General features: G+C 42.0%; 1 protein-coding gene across 3 annotated transcripts in view; it reads right to left on the bottom strand.

Annotated features, from left to right (window-relative positions):
* Positions 1-16,927, bottom strand: part of GALNT9 (polypeptide N-acetylgalactosaminyltransferase 9) — a 135,738-nt gene that overhangs the window by 14,482 nt on the left and 104,329 nt on the right. For all 3 annotated transcript variants that reach the window (XM_027652242.1, XM_027652243.1, XM_027652244.1), the window contains 2 exons: positions 5,009-5,194; positions 1,446-1,583 (listed from right to left, as the gene is read on the bottom strand). In XM_027652242.1, coding sequence (XP_027508043.1) covers positions 1,446-1,583; positions 5,009-5,194 — 324 coding nt within the window. The remainder of the gene's footprint in view (positions 1-1,445; positions 1,584-5,008; positions 5,195-16,927) is intronic.

Below are 16,927 nucleotides of genomic sequence, written 5' to 3'. Positions count from 1 at the left end.
ATTATGGGCACATAAGACTGAAAGGGACTTGTGCCAGTTTATACCAGCTAAATAGCTTGTGTGGCTCCATTTTATTAAAAATGTTAATGAATTTTAGATATCTGCATCACTGAGCGTTCTGTTTGACTCAAGAACCTTCTATGCAACCGCTCAGGAGAAACAAACTTCATTTCAGGGCCCAGCTTGCTCAGTGTCTGCTATAATTGACACAACATTGGCAGTTCTGCCAATGCTCTTCGCAGTTAACAGCTTTCTCAGAGCTGACAGATACCAACAGCTCCTGTTGAGTTTACTAAATGTCTTTTCTCAGTTACCGACGGGGATAGTTACATCAGGATGCAAAGTGATATTCTGCAATAAAATTTGCACTTTGTATCAATATCTCAAGTGCCTGGCTTATTTTTACATGAAGTCAATCAAACGGAACAGAAAGGAAAAGTGTCCACTCGGTTGTCTTGTGGGAAAATATATTGCCTGTGGACTTAATTGCAGTTCAAGTAGACAATTAAAAACTTTATGAAGCAGGAGAGCTCCTAGAGCTTCACCCCAGTTCACCATCATAAATGGCAGCAGTCCTTCTATTACAGGCACGTGACACAGATTTGAAGAGTCATAGAAGGCATGTCTGACCTCTTCAAAGATTGGGGGCAAGCAAATATGGGAGATTGGACTGGTTCACAGAAAAGAAAGAAAAGACCCAGAGAGCTGAGATGAACCAAAATGTCCAATTTCTAACATGTTTGGATCCAGCAGTTTATTAGGGTTGAGTAACCTCCCCATTCAGCTGCCTTCAAGGTGGTGTTCCAAGGTGTTACCCAATACTGGTACACAAGTGAAAATGAAAGTACAGAAAATATGGAATTTGAGCACAAGGCAGCAAAATTGGTTTTCCTCTAATGACTTTTTTTGATGAGGAAATACAGGCCTGACAAATGGTATCCTCACCTCATAGTCTGAACAAGGATATGTTTCCTTTTATCCTGAACAGGATTGTGAAAATGAATTAATAAAATCAATGTAATCCTTCAAATAGTTCGGCAAAACTCAAAGAAGGGGTTGTTCTTTTAATAAAAACAACTCAGAAAACTCAACTTTTCTCATAGTTCATCAACTATAATTATTTTAGGTCTCTTGACTGCTGATGTTTTCTTGATGATGTCTGTGGCAGCCTGTTTAGGAAGATGATTACCTTGAATTTATGTTCTCAGAGCTGCTCTATTTTAAAATGAAAGAGTTTGCATATGTTTGTTAGTGACAAGCATTTCACCTGATGTGTTCCAGTGAGAGGGAAGGGGCTTCTCAAAGCCACACTTCTTAGTGTTGATTAAAAGCAGGGGAGGGTATTTTTGTTGCTAGTACTGTGCTGACTGTGCTCTGTACATCCTGATACCACTAAAAGGACTTCTCAAGTGCAGCCATGAGGTATTTTCAAAGACATACAGTACCTCTCCATAAGTGACTGTGTTATTATAAACCCTCATTTCAGGGTACACGTTCTCCAAGTACCACTTAAAACTCCGGCACTGCAGTCGCTGTCGCAGAGCAATTCTGTCAGAAACATCTCCAAAGTCAACTCCAGGGTTCTGCAAAGCAGAAAATGAACAAAGAAATCTCACTGCACTGACTTTATGGTTGCTTTCTTCACTGAAACCAAACTGGAGTTCATTTTGTACACCAAGCTGTACTTTCCCTCTCTTCTTTCTCTTTTGTGAGTAGCAGCTCATCAAACAGCTGCCTTTGAGTGCAGACAATAAATATTAATGAAAGCCAGTAGAAAAAGAAGGATAAAGAACAGGCAAAAAACCAAACACAAATCAAAACAACGAGAATACAATAAGAATGTTGTTACTTACAGCAATTCTAAATGTTTGCAATCAATCCTGAAGCCTTTGCTACCAGATATGTTTGGAATTTAGGAGTAATTCTGATCTAAAATATGGCAGCTGGGTCATGGTTTACTCTAGTAAGAGCTTTGGGTATTCACTAATGTAAATGACATCAGAACAGACCTGTTAAAACTTCAAAGCAAAGCTGCTCAAAAAGTCATTAAGTTCCACTAAGCATTCGTACAGATCAGCATTCAGCTTTTACTGGAACTGGAGCTCATTTGCAGACTTGAGCCCTAAAACCCAGTTAAACTCAAAACCTTCTTTGTTATCCTACTTCAGAATTTAATTCATGTTTAAATACAGCCCCATGAAAAGCAGAGGTTGGAAGATTCAAGTCACTATGACCAAACTCAGCCATTTAAAAACGGCAGGTGCTGACTTTGGGTCTGTTGATTTAAAGTGTTATAAATCATCAGTTCAACAGTAAGATAGCAAGGGTTACCTCATCTAAAAATCTTTTCCAACACTATATTAATCAAATGGACTGAAACTGGGGAGTTTTGCATGGAATCTCTCTGAAGTGCCTTGCACTTTTCCTCCAGGAGGATTTCTGTACGTTCTGCAGATTGTATCTAACACAGGGTTATGAGACAGCAGCAAATCTTAGCTCAGCGTTTATTAAAACCCCCAACAGATGCCTGGTTTTCAGGAGAGAATACAAGTGTAATACTGAACAGGTTTTTCTATTTGCCACACAAAGAGTTTGCTGTGCTCACTGCTGCTTGCTGATGCACACTCTGTCATGAGCTCTCAGTGCAGCATCCATTCAAATGAATGTTAATTTACGTACTACTTCAGGCTACGTGGAAGGGGAGCAATCCTTTGAGGCACTCAGTGCAATAAATCATTCCAGGTAAGGTTCCTTTATCAGTAAAATTGTTGAGGAATAGATCATAAGCAGAGGGACGCCGAAAGATGTGGTTAACTAACATAAAGCTATGCTGACCTGCTGCTGAAGGTTAAAGGAACATGACCTTGCAGATGTGGCCCAGACCATCTGCTAATCTGGGTACACATTATGCACAGATCCTCTAGAAGTGGTAAGGGAGTGATTTGGGACATAGGTGATGGGAGTTATAGAAGAGTTAATTTAGCTCAGTTTTGTGATATGGGAAAAACCACATTATTTCACTTGCCTCCTTTCTGCCCTATTCTTAAATGAGGCAATAAAATGCCCTTTTTGCAGTTCTGTTTTTACAGAGCACAAGAGCAGCAAATTGAGCAGCTGTGAAAATGCTGTGCTCACCCTCTGTGCCAGCTGCAGTCCTGTGCAGGTACAGAGTGATGGCACAAGAATGAGGGGTCTACAGATATTTTTTTCAACCAGTTAGCAAGGTTTCTGGTTCTCCTGCAGAAGGTTTTTGTAATGGTTTATACCAGTACAGGACTTCTGAGCCATCTGGATTGAATACTACAGTGGAATAACTAACACTAGCTTCCTTCTCCTGAGAGCTAATAGAGTTATTTTTATGATGCACATTTTATCAATCAATCAATTTATTTTATGGAAAGAAAATTTTAATGCTTAGTACTGCTCCTGATTTTATGACTTTTATTGTAGATATGCCTGGGTTTTTTTCAAAGCTCTGCTGTATGGCTCAGTGCATAAAACTACATCAATAAGGAATCTCAGGGAGATTAAAGGAAATCATATTTTGGTGTAAATGCTTATTTAAATATCATCGTTTCTCGGAATTCATTTGCAGGTGTCATCAAGCAAGCAAATTTTCTGAGGTTACTTTTTCGTCTCCTACTTGAAAAGTAACCATTTCAGCAAGTGGATGCAGACAGGGCCAAAATGCCCCTAAAAACTTAGATGGACACTGTTTTGTCTTCCTCCTACTGTCACAGAAATCTTGTGTGGGAAAAGTTATGCAGTATTGCCTTTTGTTAAGGCAAAATAATTCTCTGCAATTACCCCTTATGCCAAAAGAAGTCACCAAAAACACATCTCAGAGACTTTGCACGGTGTCCAGTACTGAACAGTACGTGAAATTCAGATGTGTGAGAACATCTGACATATTCACACATCACATGGAGAAGAGGAAACATTGCTGGTTTAGATACATATTTTAAAATATTTATATTTTAAAAGCTACAACAGGAATGAACAAAAATCGGGTTTCACATATTTCCTAGGTACTAAAGTACAAATACATATTTAGGACATAGACTAAATCCAATGAAGTGTTTAACAAGACTCCCACGACTTTGATGAAGCCCAGGTCATAACTGAATACTCCCAAAGACGCTGCTGGATTTGTGTATTTTCCTGTTCTGATAGGAACATTCCTGTTTCCATTTGCTTCAATCAGATCTGGACAAAGCCCTGATATAAGGGTTAATGACACCATCATCATCTGCAGACCAGTGTATGCTTCCCCTCAGCTCCCCTGTGCCCCTTCAGTGAATCATCTGCATGCAAATGCCACTAAGGAATACAGCAACACCTGCCTGGGATATAACACACAACCCTTCTCTCCAAGAACTACGCTCAGTGGAGATGTAGCACGTGATATACTTACAGAATAAAGTAATAAACTGAACCTACACTTATCTAATATTTATATTACACGGATTCCTAGAGGGCCCCACATGGCATCCACAATTCATGTGTGCAGTGAGAAACAGAACGTGTTCACATGGCACCTCTCAGACTGTGGACAATAAAGCCAGTTAATATGTGATTCTTTTATTGCATACTTTGTATTTTATGCTGGTGAGGACTACTGAGTCTCAGGATGAATGATGGTATTTATTTATGGACATTTCTGCAGTCCCCACCACTGTAGCATATGAACACCTCAGAATTTAATGGCACCCCAAATTAACGACTTCTGAGGAAGCACATAAACCTGAAACATTTTGTTCTAGTTAAATTATAAATCTGTGTCACTGCACACAACAACCTGTGCTGAGCACACAACCAAACCCAGACTGAGGAGGTGAGTTCATATGGCAGAACTCTCCGTGCTGAGCACACACCAGCTGACATCGCTCCTTCCCTGAGCTTAGCCCGCTTCTCCGGCTGTAGCAACACCCTTCACCTCCAAGAGCTACCTAGGAACAGCCATCCACGTTGCTGCCTGTGTTCAGGAGAGAGTGTGCCCTGTACTTACTGCCATGGGGATGTTCCAGGCCATGTAAACGTGCGACTTGAAGTCGTCCATCCAGACCTCGGCGGCGCGCAGGGCGTTGCGCTTTGCATAGTAGTCGATGTCGTTGTTGTAGGGTTTCTTGGTGCGCTCGATGTGAGCCACACGAGAGCAGGGCAGCACCTCCATGCTCCCCCCACACTGCCACACCTGCCACAGGGACAGAAAACAATCACACGAGTTAGTTTTCCCCCCCTTTAAAAGCAACAGAACTGCTCCTTTTCCAACACCACATGTGGTGTTTTTGCTGGTCAAAGATGGGGGCTATTGGATGATTCAAAATGATCCCCAATTTACCTGCTTTGGGGGTGCACACTGCCTATAGATGAGTCCAAGGTGAATGCAGATGCCTGCACTAGGTACATAAGTTTAGAAGCCATAAATGGCCAAGTCCCTTCCATAGTATCTCTGCTCTTGGAACCATCAGGCAGAGGGTAAGTTATAAGGTGGTAACCTCTATCACAGGGACTATTTTAACCTGGTGCTTGTTACTGAAACTTCAACAAAAATCAGCTGTATCATCTGTCTGTGTTTAGCACACGAATGGTGCACTGGGAGGGGCTCTAAGGTCTCCTTGGAGCCTTCTCTTCTCCAGACTGAACATCCCGAACTGCCTCAGCTTGTCTCCACAGGAGAGGTGCTCCAGCCCTCTCATTATCTTATCTCTCTACCCTGAGTGGATGAAGGTGGATAAAAGGGGCTGTACAGGAGACTGTATCACCCAGCCTTCCCAGACACCACTGCACCCAGACTGTGCAATCTTTTCCCTGTTGATTATTTACTGTCTGAATTGAGGAATAACGAGCACTTGTCTCTTTGCATCAGTGAGATTTGGAGTGATGGAGGGTGAGTGAAGCTTATGCACTTCAGTTCCCTCAGGTCTGCACCTAGTAGTATAGTCTAGCTGAAATAAATAAAAGATATATAATTCATTGCTTTCCAAGGTTGCCTTTTACTGCAAATAAAAGCACATTTCAATACAAAATGTATTCCAGAACTATACTGGGGCAGTTCTCCACCTCACCTGCCTTCTCAAGGACAAAGATAAACTGCTTGGGAAGATAAAATCTCCTCTGGTTTGGCTGTTTCTTTTTTTTTTTAATACTTTGTTAGGTAATATTTACTTGCTGTTTTCCCAACAGTTCTGTAGTAAATCACTGGCCACTGGAATTTACATTTGACAAATGGAGTACACTGAAAAACACACTGCTCATAAATTTGTACTGACATGTGCTGAGGGTTTCCAGTGCAAAGGGGAAGGGCTACAAAACCAGAAAGGAGTTAATTGATTTTCACGATCAGAAGGGGAAATGAGCAGTACACTTTAGTATGCTGGTATTTGCCCAACCCAGCCTGGAAGTCAGTTATTTAATGCACAGCACATTTTTCTTTCTCTTGATATGGCTAATGACCTTGTAACTCTTATTTATACATCCTGGTACCAAGGGCAAATATATTATCTGAGTGACAGATTTATTTCCTTCAAATGACAGTGCTCATAGAAACCTGAAAAGGAAAAGGTACTAAACTGCAACATTAGAGAAAACAGTTTAGCTCATCTGTAAATTCAATGCAAACAGTTATTTATCAGTGATAAATTCTCCACAGATGAAATCCACAGGGAAAACAGACACCTGGCTTTGGAGAAAACACAACAAAAAAGGCAGCTCCCCCTGCTAGCCAGGAGCTTGGTGCTCAGCACTCAGCATGGATCTGTGCTGTCACCTCCTTCCCCTGTCCCTCAGCCCCATTTTACTCTTTAAAGAGGCAACATCTGCTGAAGAGGGGGAAGGAAGGAAATAACCAGAAAATAGTCAAGGAAATTTTTCTTCCTTTGAAGAAATATCCTTTTCAAGTTTTCTTTCCTTAGAAGAAAAATTTAACCCAGATGACTTCGCTTTTTCTGGGAATTATGTAACTTTTATCATCAATGGGGGATGTTTCCCAGGATAAAGATGGGATTTCCAACCCTAGAGAAAGAGAACTGGATGTACAGCACATGGAGCAAGGAGTCAGACAGTCGGGTATCATCAGGTGTACATCACCATGCCACCATTTCTCCACATCCCAGATAAATGCTACTCAACTATGGGTCATTTCTTTTCAGGCCAGACAAGGTGTCCTGTTTCACTTCACAAAGATTAGTTGCTGTTCAGTGGAGCACAGACACGACCCTGTATCCCCACATCCTTTCAGCACATAGCTAAGTACAGAGTGAAGAGTCTTCCTTTCCAGCCCAATAATTGCTTAAAGTTACACTAAATGGAAGAGTTTCAGTAGTACAATCAAACATGTGCATCCAAAACTGGGCAAGATCCCAGGAGTTAAGAGCCATCACGTGAGATTTAGATAAATGCTCAAGGTTTGTGTTTGAATGAGGAGGATGGGAGGTTCAGCACCTTCTCCCTGCTGGACACAGAACTGAAAGACATTCACAATGCAGAAAACCACTGCTTGTGCTCTCCTGTCCACTGCCCACTGCCTGATCCTGAACCTGGTTGATTCTCCTCCTCTTCTCATCCTCAAAACTCTATTTAATGACCAATTCTAACAGTAGCAGATAACACATTGCTTTCCACATCAAACTATGAAATTATGCCAGAAAATAATTACATGCCTTTATAAAGCATTTATCAAGCAGAATCCTTGAAGTGCCTTACTGGGGGAAGCAAATTATTTCTAACTGCGAGCATGAAGTGATGCCCAAGGCCCTTCAAATCCACACATTTCAGGCAATCCCAGAAAACTGACTTCCATATCTGTGACTTCTGGGACAACACCACATTTCCAACCCAAGCTATTCCTCTCGTATGGAGCTGCCAACACTAAGTGTGTGTTTCAGGGCTCGTTTCCTGAGGAGGTTGGAAGTGTTACAGCCTCTCTGAGCTGCTCCCCACGAGGGTGCACATCACTGAAAAGCACCCTCTGCCTTCTCTTCCCCCTTGGAGAGGCAAATCTCTCACAGTAGATTTTTTCCTTGGGCTTCACAGCGTGCACTCATCAGATATATTGTGGAGCAACAGCCCAGGCTCCATGGGAGGCCAGGTGGATGCTCCCAGCAAAGCAAAGTGCAGTTTGTGCTCCCCGACTCGGTGCTGCTGCTCCAGCCCAGGGACTCGGCTCTGCCTCCCTGAGCACCAACACTCCGTGCAGAGTTTTAAGACATGATCAAGTAATTCCAAGAGACACTCAATTTATCTGCTAATTGTAGCTAATTTCTAATTTCAGCATTGCTCTTTAGGCTGCTATAAACAAAATTGATAGCAATTTAAATGTTACCACAGCCGTGTTACCTTAGCATTTTTACTGCTAATTATCTCAATCAACTTCTCTGTAAACAGACATATTAAGTATTGAGAAGCACAAGTACCCACATCAGGAGTAAATTACAAACTGAATGATAATGTTTGTGGTTTGCGCTACAATGATTTACTGACACTAATTATTAGCTGTTCCTGTACATCTGAGAAATGCCTGTCCTACAGTAACGTGTTTATTTATTCAGCAATCAACCAGACATCATATTTTGTGAAAATCTGAGATGAGACCATGTCTTGTCTACCATGACCCAAACAGTGCATCAGCAAAGCTCTCTGAACACAGGTTGGGTATGTTATTTAGAAAGGCTAATAAAGTGCCATGATTTAACTCTCAACAAACAAGAACAAATTCTCCAAGGAAATGCACTTTCCCACACGTACTTTTTGCTGAAGGTCAAAAATACCACCTTTAATGGTACTTAAAAAAAAATCAAACTTAAAAAGACTTTTAAACAAGCCTGGTCATCATTGAGCAGGATGTAGAGCTGGTTGGACTGCTGGGCTAATCAATCCCCAAGTCTTGGCAATATATATAAAGAGAGAACATTGCTGACCTGGTCTCCAGCTCTGCAGGTGAGATCTCCTTTCCAATATAATCATGACCTGCAGAGTGAATGTCAGAGCTCAGAAGCATCCTGGGATTTAATCTTCAGGTGAGCCATTTGCACAAGGGCAGCTGCAGCTCCCAAGAGGCTCTCACTGATTCCAGGGAGGGCTCTTCCCTCTCCATGGACTTATGGCCCTGTAAATTGGGTATCACATTATTTTGTACACTCAAGTGACTGCACATGTTACTTAATTTGGTGCAGATGATCTCAGGAAAAGCAAAATCAGAAGGTAAAAATAAAAATGGCATCAGTATGAAGGCAAAGCTGAGGAGACAGTTTTAACTTTGAAAACTTTAGACTGGAAGTAAAGATCATGATCCTTAAGAACTTTGTCCCTTGCTGTGAATTTTGCAGTTTAAACACCTCAGTGCTCAGTGAGAGAGAAAAAGAAAAGTCTCAGACTCTGTTACAACTACTTTTTCCATCAAATACACCTTTGATTTAAGCAGCTGGAGAGATGAGGTATCCAAGAATGTGTAATAGTAGGAAAGACACTTGGGTGTGTGGGGGATTTGCCTCCAAAGAAACACTTTGCTGACAACTTCACACCCTCTTAATGGACACCAGTTCCACCCATTGCTCCAACCACTGCATGTTTATAGATGCCACAGCAATCCCAGTGGAGACCCAGCTTCTCTAATACTACAGAAAATCAAAATTAAATTTTCATTAATCTGAGGCTTTGAGCCCAGTTTTCACAGTTAGCAAGCTCTCTGGAGGTGTCACTGCACAACCCGAAGGGTGTCGTGGCAGTTTTGTGCTTTATCTGTTTCCAGGAGCTTGAGGACATTTCAGTGGTTCTTTGCTAAAAGTCTGCATCTTCCAGCAGTAAGAAAATGGAAAAGACCAGCTTCAAAAGACCCCTGTGGCAGCAGGGCCCCTCATTTCTGCTTCACCCAGCTGAGTGTGTCACCTGGCATTGCTGCAGTGGCTGTTCAGCACATCCTGAAACAAAACCCTGGTGCCAGAACTGGACTCTGATGTTTTATAAAACAGTGCTGAACTCCACCTGAGCAGCACTTCACAGAAGCAGCCTTCCAGATTTCAAACTTTCTCTTCCGAGTGAAGGCAACAGAAGAGATGGAGGAGTTTTTAAAGCAGCTCAGATATCCCTCATTTGTGATATCCCAGTGTGAGAATTCTTAAAAGTCAGGGATCTCGAATTTTCTTCAGTTTTCAAGGCAAAGCCTGCCAGAGATGGATGTCTTCCAGACTACCCACACACACCCACGGCAGGACTGGAAAAGATTTTTCTATTATGAAAGAATTTCCACGTTTCAGAAATTTTGTTGACCTAAATTTTCAAGAAGAACGTCAATTTCAAAAGTTTTCACTAGTTCAAACACATGGTCTTTATCACCTCTATCTGTGTCCCCTCCAAATGTTTCTCTGAAAGTGAGTTTCAGAAGATCAGTTTGATGTTAAAAACTTTAATATATTTCAAACTGAAAGATCAGATTAAACTGAAAACCCAAACCTTTACTGTAAAAATAGAACAAAACAATCCTTCTGACAACATTAAAGCCAGGTGTTTGTTCTCATTTAGAAATTTTGCCTGTTCAACACAAGTATTTTTGGTTTCATTTGGCAGCTGGAAAAGCCTCAAAAACCTGCCCATCAAACTTTAAGGGGTCCAGCGGGCTCCCAGGCCCTCTCAGAGTGCATGTGGTCTGGAGATAAAAATACCTTAAATCACTGTGACAGACCATGCAGATGATGGGATCTGACACAAGGATTAAATTGCAGTTCCTCAAGGTGAAAGAAGTCTAAGTAATTTCTGACAAAAGTTGCAACAGCTGAGGGGCAGCAGCACATGCAACCCAGGTAGTAAATTCACAACAGCAGCCACCACTGAGCCCTTTTCAGCCCCTCTGACATCCCAGTGTAAAATAAAATTCACCTCTACAGGAGGAACAGTAAAATTCCTACTGTGATGAAGTCAAACAGGAAGAGAGCTCTTAGCATTCAAGATGTGCATAGGAAGATGCTGGTGTAGTTTCAGCCTCTCTCTCCAGTCAGCCATGAACCAACAAGGTCTAAATCAGAAGGGATTCTTCACAGCACGTTTGAAAAAATTACAATGAAACCCTTTCCCATCTGAAACACAGGAGCTCTGTAGTTATCCCCCAGCCCTTAATGGATGTGGCAACTCTTCTAGTGCCCACACTAGATAAAAAAAAAAAAAAAAAATTAGCATGAATATAGCACATTTAGGGTTCTTGCATTTCTGATAAGGACAATTTACGTAGTTCGCTGAAAACTGATTTTTCAAAGTAATTTATAGCCTGACATTTTCTTGTTTTCTAATGGAGTTTTATGGATATTCTTGCTTCTATGTATTCTTAGAGCTGCCTAGGGAGTCATATTTAATCAGCTGTGTTAGATAAAGTGCTCTCTCTCTGTTTTTCACTTCACATAGGAAGCTATTAAAGACTGGGGAGCTGTCATAATCAAACACATCATATCAAGAAATTAATCACATGGTCTTGTTTTGTTCATCAACTACATTTTTATCACCATCTTTAAAGGCAGCCATAATTATGGTTTAAAAAAGTCCCAACTCTCATTTCTCAAAATAGCCTGTGCTATTTAATGGTGCACTTATAGAGCAATAATCTTTCCATGCTGGGACAAACCAGCTTACATCAGAGAGACTTTCAGGTGCCAAAAAAAGACTTAAAAAAAGGAAGAAAAATCACATCTCAAGATCCACAGATCTTTGTTTTGTCAAAAGTTTCAGGATAAACTTCTGACCAACACTTTCAAATTACAGCACCCAAAAGGGTCCTGGGTTAACTGATCCTGACACTGTCCCTGTGACAATCCTTCCTTTTTGCTCTCAACTCCTGCTAAAAGCAGTTTGCAGATAATCTGCTCATAGCAGATGTAAAAGGAGTGTGAATAAAAGCTAATTCTGTTCCTAAGTGGGTCTTCTTATCCCAGGTGTGTCAATACACCCCCCCTGCTCCTGCTGCCCTGTGAGCCTGGGAACACACAGCAGTGTTTGAGGACTAATCCTCTCAGAGGGTTGAATTTCACTTGGGGCTCTCCTTGTGTTTTTTTCCTGGCCCAAACAGCAAGAACTTAATTTGAGGAGAGAAGCAGAGACATGGAGGACAGAGTAGGTGGAGTCATACAAGTCTTTAGTATATGTTTGGCACCAGTATGATTGCTTTATGATTACTATTTTTATCAATATTTCAGTTGGCCCAATGATGAAGACTTGGAAGCCTGCTGCTTTTCCCAGAACTATGACAACAGTGTTCAGGGGTGTGCTGTTAGATCCTCTTGCACAGTCACCTAAGGGGAGGTTTCATGGCAGACTCAAAATGGCACCTTTTCTTTATAGGAAAGCAAAACAATTTTTTCATAGGTATTTGATTAGCCTTCAAAATTTGTTAGAACTGATTGGAGTTTGACCTCTTAGCTGTGTTCCCTTGGGGTTTTCTGATATTTACAGATGAACTGCTTTCAGAAAACAAAGGGAGTGTAATGATAAATGTTCTTGCAATGAGACACTCAACTGATGCATGTTTTAAATTTCTCTAGTGGCTCTTCAGTAGCAAATTTAGAGGCTGTCCTTCACATATTTCTTAGAGGTTAACCAGAACCTCAAGCCAGTTAAGATCTCAGATGTGACAACAAGAAGATAAAACACTTCTGTTAACCCTCCTACAGAAGAAAATAGATAAGCACGAAGAAATTGAAACATGTTCTAGAGAAACTCACACTCCAGCAACTGCTATCTTGCTGTAAAGATAAACTTTGTGTGTAAAGAACTAGGTCTGATAAATTAATAGGGTAATTGCTATGCAAGGGAGGAGATAGGATTTAAAATGATATTAAAAATGTCCCATATGCTTTTACCACTAATCCGATCTCCATAAACCCATATTTTGCACAACTTTTACAAATGATAATGCAACTTTGAAAAAAAGCATGTCTAGGGAAGAAGCTCATGACTTGGTGTGTGAAGCAGATCTCCCTTTTGCAAGGAAAATTCCAGAGACTCTCCGAAACATCTTGATGAAGGGGGGGGATGGAAGTTGCAAAACCCATTCAGAGCAACAGGAGCAGCTGCACTGTGCCACACAGCATGGACTGTGCTTTACACACACATTTCAAATGTGCATTAACTGGCATGGCAAAAACTAAAATATCCCAAACTCCAGAAGGTGGTGGTTCAGGAACTCTTGTTTTCCCCTGGGGCAGTTCACCTGTCTCTGCAGGGATGCTACCAACCCCCCCCCCCTCTGATAACACTGCTCCCTGAGGAGCTGCTGAGGAGCCTCACAGCCCAGCAGAGCACAGCAGGAGCTAAGCAGAGGCCAAAGTGATGGTGTAACACAGCCAGGGCTGGACTAAAAGAAATGTCAGGAGAGTTTATGCAGCTCCCAGACTTCCACCACTGGGCTCTGGAGCCTGCTCCTTATTCCCTCACTGAGCTCTGAGGATTACATGGCTGCAAAGCAGACTCTGCTTCTGGCCATCACGACACCTACCCATGCTGGCACAAGTTCCCTGGATGCCTGCCTGCTTGGGAGCAGCTGCCCCAGAGAGGCACCAGAGAATTATCCTGAGCTTCTGCCAATCCCAACGGATCCAGCACTGCACAGGGGCCAGCAGCTCCCCCCTCAGCACGTCCCTCAGGTGGGAAAGGATGGGGGACATGATCTCTTTAGTCCCAGAAAGCACTTAGGGAGCAGAATTTTGGAAGACAGCAACTTACAGGTACTAACAAAGCAGGCAACCTCAGGGGCACGTGTCTGGCAACCACTGGGATGTTCTGTATCAGGGATCTCAGGTGCAGATCAGCACTGTTTATCCACCTTCAGTCCCTCTGACATCATTGCTCAGGGATGGCATTAGGGTCTGACAGGCGAGGACGCACTGAGGAATGGCAACAGGGAGAAAGGACAGCCTAAGGGCAAGTTTTTAATTTTCAAAGGCTTGTTTTTCGTAGCAAATTAATGAGTTTTGGCACCTCAAAATGCTCCAGGAGATGTTAACAGCTCCTCTCGCATAAATGACAGGCATAGAAGAGAGACTGCTTTGAGGCAAACCCTTAAACTTCATAGACCAGAGATAATAACTCTACTTTCTCTGAATTCTCCTCAAGTCTGAAAGAGGCTGCAAACCTGTTCTCCTGGTCTAGTACCAGATATGTTGGTTTTTCCAACTACAAATCATTTTTCCTGTACAAAGTAAATGCAATTTGGTATCTTAATTTAGTTTGGTAATTGTCCCAGGCAGATGCTTCCCATAAGATGTTCTTTAAGAATACGTTTGATGAGAATAATTTTCTGCTTTCTTACAGATTTACTCAACTTTTCCCCAAATCAATAGAATCCCTGTCAGTCACTTATGTAAATCTGTCAGCACAGACAGTGTGGAATGTAACTGTTAAAATTCAACAAACTGGCCTTGCAAAAATACAGTCTATATGGGATACATGAAAAAGCATTGAAGATCAGCCTGTCATTCTTGTTCCTTACTTGCCCTTCTCGTGATTGCCTTGGGTTGTTTCTCCTCATTTATCCCAACAGACCATAGAGAAAATCTCCCTCTAAATTCACATCTCAGCAAGGGATAAAGTCTTATGTGCACTAAGCTCACATCAGAAAATCTGCAGCTGAGCTCCTGCAACACTTCAGTTCTTAGGAAAACACCTCTTTTGCCAGGCTGTGCTTTACTAACCTGCACCAAACCACCAGTCAGCTCAGAAGGTTCCCCTGGAGCAGAAGAACCAGCACATTCACTGCCACAGACCAGTCCTCACTGGGACACTGCTGAAAGGAGGCTCCAGATGAGCTGAGCTGAGCAGGGCAGCATTTCAAACCAGGCTGGAGCTCTCTGACAGACACCAGGAGAAGATCAGCCAGAACACCAAAGGTCAGAGTGGGGATGCCTTGCTTGACACAGAGGTGTTCACATGACTCTTCCATAAATGTGTCTTGAAGAGTAGAAAACCAACTCACAGAGAACAGAACTGGGTACTTTCCCAAACACATCACTTCCAAAATCACATTGCTGCATTGACCTGTCATTGCTGTCTTGGTTTCCACCAGCATCCATCAGGATTGTACAACCCTCAATCCTTTGGCTGCTCCATCACTGCCTGAGCAAACTGAGAGACACTCCATCCATCAGCAGTGCCAATACTGCAGAAGGGCTTTGCAAGCCTTTGACTTCCTCTTGGAAAGCCTGACCTAAAACCAGGAACTGGCACTGGGCCATCCCATGCCTCTGGCCCAGCACTGGTTTCATCCCACTGAGGATCACAAGGCCCTGTGTTAACAACAATCAGTCCTTCAGAGAATGGAGCAGGTGCTGAGGCCAATCCCACCCTTGTCATTATGGACACTATTCACAGAGCAACAGCTCCTTCAGAAATCAACTTTTCTTCAACAAACTCATCTCCTCAGTGGGAAAAAGAAAAAAAGTGGTGAGTACAGAGGACCATATTTGATTAAATCTCATCATGTGAACTATTTTAAACACATCTCAGACAGAGCTAAAGCCAAAGACTGTGATATTTATGACTTCACCTAGTTTAGGTTCAGGTTTGGGCTTTGGATCTGTGGTCAAATGAGCACAACTTGTAGCATTTGAGGGGAAGAGTTGGTTTATGTTTCAAACCCCTTCTCATTTTAATTTGGTATCTCTGGTGAACAGAGATTATTTCCTCCAGCAAATTAAAGCCAAAATTAGACTTTCAACCCAGAAGCAAAATTAAAAGCCTCCAAGACCAAAGCCAAGTCCTGGAATTAAAACACCCACTCTTGAAATCCCTGGTGGTGTTCTATCCATATCACTAAATTTCAAATTTAAAAATTTTGAACTCAGAAAGTAAACAAGAGAAATAAATCATACATCAAGTTTAGAGTCATATACACCAGTGCATGTGACAGGTGAAATATAGTCACAGAATGGAAGGAACCTCTGGAGGTCACCTGGTTCAATCCCCCCTGGGTTCAACAGGTAAAAGCTGTCCAACTTTCTTTTCCCCCCAAAGTGAGTTCTCAGCTTTCTCGTGCAATACCACTAGTTCACACTTTCAGTCTTTTGCTAATTAAATAATATTTACTGTGTGCTCAACCTTCAGTGAGAATGCTGAAAAATGATAAAATGCTTCCTGACATTTTAGCTGAAGACCACAGGGAGGAAGACTAAAGAGTGGAATTTATTGATGCTTCCATTAGAATAAAGTCATTCTTGAACAAGAAAATATTGAAACAGACTGACTAATGAAGTGATCACAAAGGGTCTTTTCAAAGGACCCTAAGTGGAGTCATCCTCATTTGTTTTCTCTTTCCACAGCAGCCCCTTAAGTGATCTTTGCATATTGTCTACACTAAATCCTGCAGGGTTGCTATTTCATTTTAAAGAAAAAAGCTTTTAGGCTGCAAGGGATTCATTCAGTGAGAGCTATTATGCTTATTGTGGCTCTGCTGCAGAGCCAAGGGATTTACTATATGCTCATTAGATCCTGCTTTGTTCCAAACCAATCTTCTACAATGCAAATTTTAGCATGCTGATCTACTTAGAATAACATTTTCCAAAAAAAAAAGGCTATTACAGTAAAAGCTTCTTCTAATGCAGGAACACTACAAACTCAGATTAATTACTAATACTTTAGACCACAAAAACATCTGGTGTCTCAGCTTAAACTCAGCTTTGACCATGGTTACAAGAAGTCCCAAGGACTGAAGTGTTACGGGCACAAAGCAGTACCAGAGATGGTCACAGAGCTCAGAGGCCATGTGATAAAACCATCAAATAAGGCACATTTGTCAACTGGCCTCTCGGTGGCTGGAGTATAAAAGCCTTGATTTGTTCAAGCACTGGCCCCTGAAGCACCCGGGCAGCAGAGAAGCCTCACCAGAGATGCTCCTTCCCCAGCACCTCTAAGAAAGATGCCCAAGGCAAGAGGTGTGAGATCTCCACAGCCCTGC

This window comes from Corapipo altera, unplaced genomic scaffold (genome assembly GCF_003945725.1).
Source record: "Corapipo altera isolate COAL_440 unplaced genomic scaffold, ASM394572v1 67, whole genome shotgun sequence".
Lineage (NCBI taxonomy): Eukaryota > Metazoa > Chordata > Aves > Passeriformes > Pipridae > Corapipo > Corapipo altera.
This window is presented reverse-complemented; position numbering and strand designations above follow the sequence as displayed.